The sequence below is a fragment of the Cynocephalus volans genome, chromosome 7 (assembly GCF_027409185.1).
Source record: "Cynocephalus volans isolate mCynVol1 chromosome 7, mCynVol1.pri, whole genome shotgun sequence".
NCBI classification, from domain to species: Eukaryota; Metazoa; Chordata; class Mammalia; order Dermoptera; family Cynocephalidae; genus Cynocephalus; species Cynocephalus volans.
The window spans coordinates 62,794,415-62,800,414 of record NC_084466.1 but is presented as its reverse complement, the minus strand read 5'-3'; the positions used below and the strand labels follow the sequence as shown (position 1 = coordinate 62,800,414).

The following is a 6,000-nucleotide window of genomic DNA, read 5'->3' as shown; positions in this document are numbered from 1 at the left end:
ATTTGTCTTGTGTTTCTGAATAAATAAGTAATATTTGTAGTTATAGTGGGATAATGAAAACCTGGCAAGCAAGTTGGGGTGAAAGACTTTTTTTTTTTTCATTCATAATAGCCCACGATAGCTGATTAGCTAGAATAAATCTTTATAGAATATTTTCTTGACCAATATTGCCTGCTTCAGAAAAGCTAATAATATTGCAATAAAACAAAACAAAAATAAAGACCACAACTTCTCAGATATAGATGAAACTTTATTTATACATAAAAAATTACACTTCAGGAATTCTTCTTTTCTAAAAAGTTTTTTAATTGTAAAGCTCAAAATGAAAAGATTGAAAGCAGCAGCAATCAGCTTTAATTTTATACATATCACAAGCCACAGTTAACTTTGTAAGTTGCAAAAAAATATACCTCTTCTACAGTAGCACAAGCTTTTGTAACTGTAGACTTAAATCTCACAATGGCTTCAAAAGCGAAGCAAAATAAAATAATATTCTGAAATAGAAGACTTGGCTGTTGATGTTACATGCGTACCATCTCCAATCACTTCCCTCCACGTTAATTCTTCCTCTCAGGTATAACTCAGCAAAGAATTTTTTTCTAATAGTACCTATCATTACCATGGAAAAAGTGAAAAGAGAAGTGTTAAGGGCCTCTTGTGACTAGTTTAAACACTATCTCCCGTGATCCTACATTTTGGAATAATGATATTAACATTATACTGTATGTGAGAAACAAAAGCGCCATAAAGTTGTGGGATCAAATAATTCATATAATAACTGTTAACATATTCTAGGGCACGTAGGCTTCAGTACTGTGCAAATCTCCACGTCTAAAAAAATCATTAATTCAATGAATCACTAAATGTTGAAGTGAGAAATTAAATGTCAAGTGGTTGATACATCAAAACAAGATTTAAAAGTCTTAGTAAGACCATGGCTTTTTTTTTTGAGAGAGCAGGGCTTAATTTTCTATGTTTTGCTCAATACAAAATGATTTAATTTATCTGATAAGACATCATATTATACGTATAGCTACCATCTCTCACCTTTTGTTCCCCCTTTCTTCCCTATTTCCCCACCTTGTAAACCCAATAACCCCACCATTTACTTACCAGTAACGTGGTTACTATTTGAAGAAAATTTATTTAACAATTTAGAAAGTGGAAGAAAATCGTATAATTTCAAGTACTTAATTAAACTTAAATGTCACCTTCATTGGTAAAGAACGTTAAAGTATCTGTTCTATTTTATGGATATAGTGTTGCTCTTTTTTTCTTTTTCATTTCTAAATTTCAAAAGAAGTAATAGTCCTGTAAAACTTGGCTAGGAAATGTAGGAAATTAAAAAGTTCTTAATAGAAAATATCAAAAGTTCCAGTTTTCTGCCAGATGGACAGGAGATTTGATTCAGTTAGGCCCTGTGCAGCTTCAGAAGAGGGGAGGGGATGAAATGAAGAAACCCTTTCCATCCTGTGCGAGGAACTACTTTGTTCTTTCATTGTCAGTGTGGTTGTATTGGGATTAATCTCTCCACCAGGCAAAAAAATCTCTGGAACCTGGCTTACGTTTTGTTAAAACTGTCCTTGGGATGGCATAAAAGAGCATTGGCTCTGAGGTGCCAGTAAGGTAATGACTCTGGGAAGTATTAGGCAGAAAGGAGAGGCTTCTCCCCCTTAGGCCAAGGTCACAGACACTCCAAAGGTGAGGAAAGAAATAGTAAATATGCAATATATTAATATCCCTATCACCTTCAAATGAGGAAAGCAAAGCAAAAGTAAGTAGCCAAAAATGACATTTTTACTTTAAAAATACCAAATTTCACAAATGTTAGAAATTTACATAAGGCTAAGAAACTAGAAAACATTTTTTCTTTTCACTGGGAAAAAAAATTTATAACAAAATTTAATGAACACAATGGATACCGTTGTACAAAGTGTTGTGTTCAGAAAATATTACCCACTAAAAATGGCATCTTTAATTAAAAGGTAGCTCTGTTCAATTCTGATTAGACAAGAAGCTTTTTCAACTTGCTTAGGAGAATAATTTGTCTTTTTAATAGCAACATTCCTTTAGTAGGTTACTGTTTACATTGATGTTATGGAAAAATACCACTGTATTGCTATTATTAGAAAAGGAATAATTTGTACCATAATTTGAATTCAGTTTACTTAATATTCATAAAGCTTACATGAACTGGGAATCAGAATATTTTTTTCATCAACACCTCATGCTTTGTAAAACTAGAACACAGAACTAGCAGAACAATTGGGATTAATCTGCAAGAAAATATAATTTATAGAATTTGCATTTTGGCTTAACTATTTAGAAGTTTTTGTTTAATATCATAAAAGCCAGTGCTTAATGCATTACAAACTTATAATATTCCCATTAGGCTGGTTAGATTACAGATTTTCCATTTCCATTTTGTATTCAGGGATTATTAGTTTGCTTTTTTTTAAAAAAAAGTTATTCATGATTGATATAAAAGACCTGACACCACTAAATTAGCTACAAACTGTAAAATATATAAATGGGTAAAGTGAGATCATCCCAAAGCAAAGTTCAAAGACTCAGAAAGCTTTGGATGGGATCATAGAGATCAAGTCCTAAAGATTTCTGTAGGGGATTGAATTATGTCCCCCCAAAACTCAATGAAGCTTGAATTATATCCCCCAAGTTTTATGTATTACAAACTTAGCCCCCATCCTGTTAAGAGGGTGGGAACTCCTATTATGGTAATTGTAAGGTGGGGCCTTGAAGAGGTGATTGGGTTGTAGGACCATGCAGTAGTGAATGGATTAAAAATGGTGGTGAGGGGCATGGTTCTGAGGAAGAAGAGAGTCTGTCTTTCTCTCTGCTCTCTCTGCTTCCAACATCTTGTAATGTGATAGCCCTGGGTCACTGTCACCACCACCAGATGGTCTTTGGACTTCCCAGCATTAGAAACTGTAAGCAATAAATTTGATTTTCTTTATAAATTACCCAGTCTCAGGTATTCTGTTATAGCAACACAAAATGGACTAAGACAATTTCACACTGCTAACAGTTAATGGCATATCTTGTCCCTCAGACTGTCTCCCCTTGAAATACTTATTGAAGTTGGAAAAATCAAAATAGTTTTTCCTTAGCACGTGAGATAACTCAGGGATCCTTCTTTCTGACTTAAAAACAAACTGAAAAAAACAAACAACAAATAAAATGCCCTGAGTGCCAAAACAAGCAAACTGAAAATAAATCAGATAAAACCCCATACCCTCTATTTTCAAGTGACTGTGTATTCACTGGCTGCAGTTTAGAGGCAAAAAACAACCAATTTCAAATTCAGGGATTTACTGCAATGGCCCGCCTGACACACTTACTGCAGGGAAGGTTAAGTGTCTCAGACAAGAAGGGCCCAGCTGTGGCAGAGTCAGGGTACAGTCCTGACCAGATCCTAGAAGGGACTTGTGAGACACCACAAAAATCATCAAGGGGTGACGGTACACCTTCAAAATTAATTATCTGAAGCCCATACTTCCTTAGAAGAAAAGGCACACAAGATATTCTACATATGAAACACTGATTTTATGTTTCCACGTGACCTTAAAGGATACACAGAATATGGTTAAGTTTGTATGATTTTTAAGATTAAAGTAATCTCTAATCTCAAGAAGCTCAAAACAAAGGAATAAAGGTGGACAGATAAAAGAATATTCTTCAACTTTTCTTCCTTGTACAGGGAAATCCCCCTGAGGTAAGAATAAGAAAATTCAGTAAGCTGGAAAATATTTCTAAGTTTAACTACATTTTCCTTTAAAATCACATTTGAATATTGATGTAGGTTTCATACAATTAAAAATCACAGACTTTAAGAAGCAACCTCAGCTCTTATGTAATTCCTTAATCACCATTTTATGAACTCTTGTCAGATTGGGCTATGGATAAGTGACATAATAGTTTTGAACCTTAATTTATAGAGAAACTTTCAAAGCAATGAACATTTTCTAGTTGTGATTTTGTTTAACATAAAAACTACCAGAAAATCTTTCTTCATTCTTTAATAAAGAATGCATATTCAATAAAGGTTCAAACCACATTTCCTTTGCCATTTCTCATAAGCTGAACTTTTAACATTTTTAATAGCCATGCCCTATTAGGTTATTATGAGGGCAAGGCTATTTTTCCAGTAAGCTGTATTTTTTTATCTCACAAGGCTGACTTTTCTAAAATCACAGTTTACTTATAAAAAAAATAGGTTTGTATTCTATTATAAATGGAAATAGATTTTAGCATACAATTATTATAGACAACAGAGTATTTAGAAAAGCTCAAATTAATCAGTATGAAAATATACCTCGCTGAAATATACTTACTTATAAAAACATACTGCCTTTGCCATGTGAAAATCTGGTGTTTAGTTCTCTAGATTTCTTTATTAGGGCTTTTTTCTGAGCTTCATCAAAACGATTAACTTTGAGATCCTTATCACGGTCAAATGGTATTCTCTCTTGGGGCTTATTTTTATCTTCAGCAGCTTTATTCTTTAACTTTTTATTATGAATGTCCATAAGAGATTCTGATCTTTTTGATTCCTGGGGAGAGCAAGAGAGAAGTAATAAAAACCTTAGCTTGTTGAGATTATTGACAGAAGATATAATCATGAAACAGAGTAATTACACAGTAACAGGGCACGTCAGGGAGGGCTATTTATGAACTCCAGTATAGCATGTATGAAGAAAACATGTGTCAGAGACCAATTCAATCAAAATGAAGATACCTACTAACTACACGCCACACTAAAAAAAAAAGAGAGGAAACAAATATTTAAATAATCATAATAAGAAAGCATAATAAAAAGCATTATGGTTATTTAAACATTAAAAATTACAGTATAAGCCAAGAACACGGGTATGAAAGGAAGAGCAATTAAATTCTCACTTCATGGATGTGCTGGTCCTTGAAACCTAAATGGGTAGATAGGAAGGGAAGGCATTGCCACGCTGAAGCATTAACAAGGTGAAACAAAAATAAGAGCACAGAAGTGGCAAAACTCAAGGCCTGTGCAGGATATGTTGGCATGTTCCACAAGCTAAGACAATTTTTGTTCCTTTTACTTTTCTGTTCTTTCTCTTTTCCCCTTACCTTCCTCTCACTTTTTTCTCCTTAGCTAGGTAGGTGTTTGCATTTTCAGATATATCTAGTAAGACAAGGTCTGAGCAAAGGCAATTGGTTAATAAATTAGGGATTCATTATCGACCTCTCAGTCATTGACTAAAGTCAAGGATAGAATGGCCCTGGATTGAAGAAGCAGGGAGGAGATGGAAGAGTAGATGCAGGTAGTACATACCAGCAGCCTCCAAACTGGGGTATATGTAGCCCTGGGGGCTGCAGAAAATGGATCCTGTGGGGTATAAAGGCATGGGTAATTTTAAGGTTATCTATCCATGATTCTCAGTCTGTAGTCTTTCTTAAAATTGACTTGCTCTATAGTGCCTCTTGTGAACATGCCTCCCCTTTCAGTATAGCCCTTTCCCATTTAACAGAGGAGACTATAGAATATTGGCCAGGAGAGCATAAGTCTCCAGAGTACCAAACAAAAAAGTCTGAAATGCTGATATAAATGAAACTTCCTTTAGTCAAGGAACTGTTAACACAGCAGTGCTTTATGTCCTTTTGTGTCTTCAATATATTTCTTGAGAGTGCAGCATCCTTTAGAGATGGGCATTTTGACTCTCGTTGGGATGTTCTGAATTCAGACAGATTGAAGAGTGGGAAAATGAAAGAAAGGACAATTTTTGCTTAACAACCACATCTCTTCCAGGCCCTGCCTACTATCAAAGAATAGACTTGAGAGCAAAGAAATGAAGAGACCTCAGTGAAAGCAGAGTAACAAGGCAATGGAAAGAAATGTGGAGGATGGCAGCACTGTATTTCATCCAGAAGACTCACGGTGCCTACCTCCAGACTTTAGAATTCAGAAGTGTTATGGGAATGATCATTAACACATTTATTTGAGGTCAG

General features: G+C 34.6%; 1 protein-coding gene across 2 annotated transcripts in view; it reads right to left on the bottom strand.

Annotated features, from left to right (window-relative positions):
- Positions 1–323: 323 nt before the first annotated feature.
- The window catches only part of GPALPP1 (GPALPP motifs containing 1), a 33,084-nt gene continuing 27,407 nt past the window's right edge, over positions 324–6,000 (bottom strand). The window contains exons 8-9 of one of the 2 annotated variants that reach the window (XM_063102295.1): positions 4,353–4,571; positions 324–609 (exon numbers count right to left, since the gene is read on the bottom strand). In XM_063102295.1, the coding sequence (XP_062958365.1) occupies positions 4,353–4,571 (219 nt within the window). In that variant the 3' untranslated portion in view covers positions 324–609. Of the gene's footprint in view, positions 610–3,542; positions 3,729–4,352; positions 4,572–6,000 lie in introns of those variants that run through there. The other variant, XM_063102294.1, reaches the window with a different exon arrangement.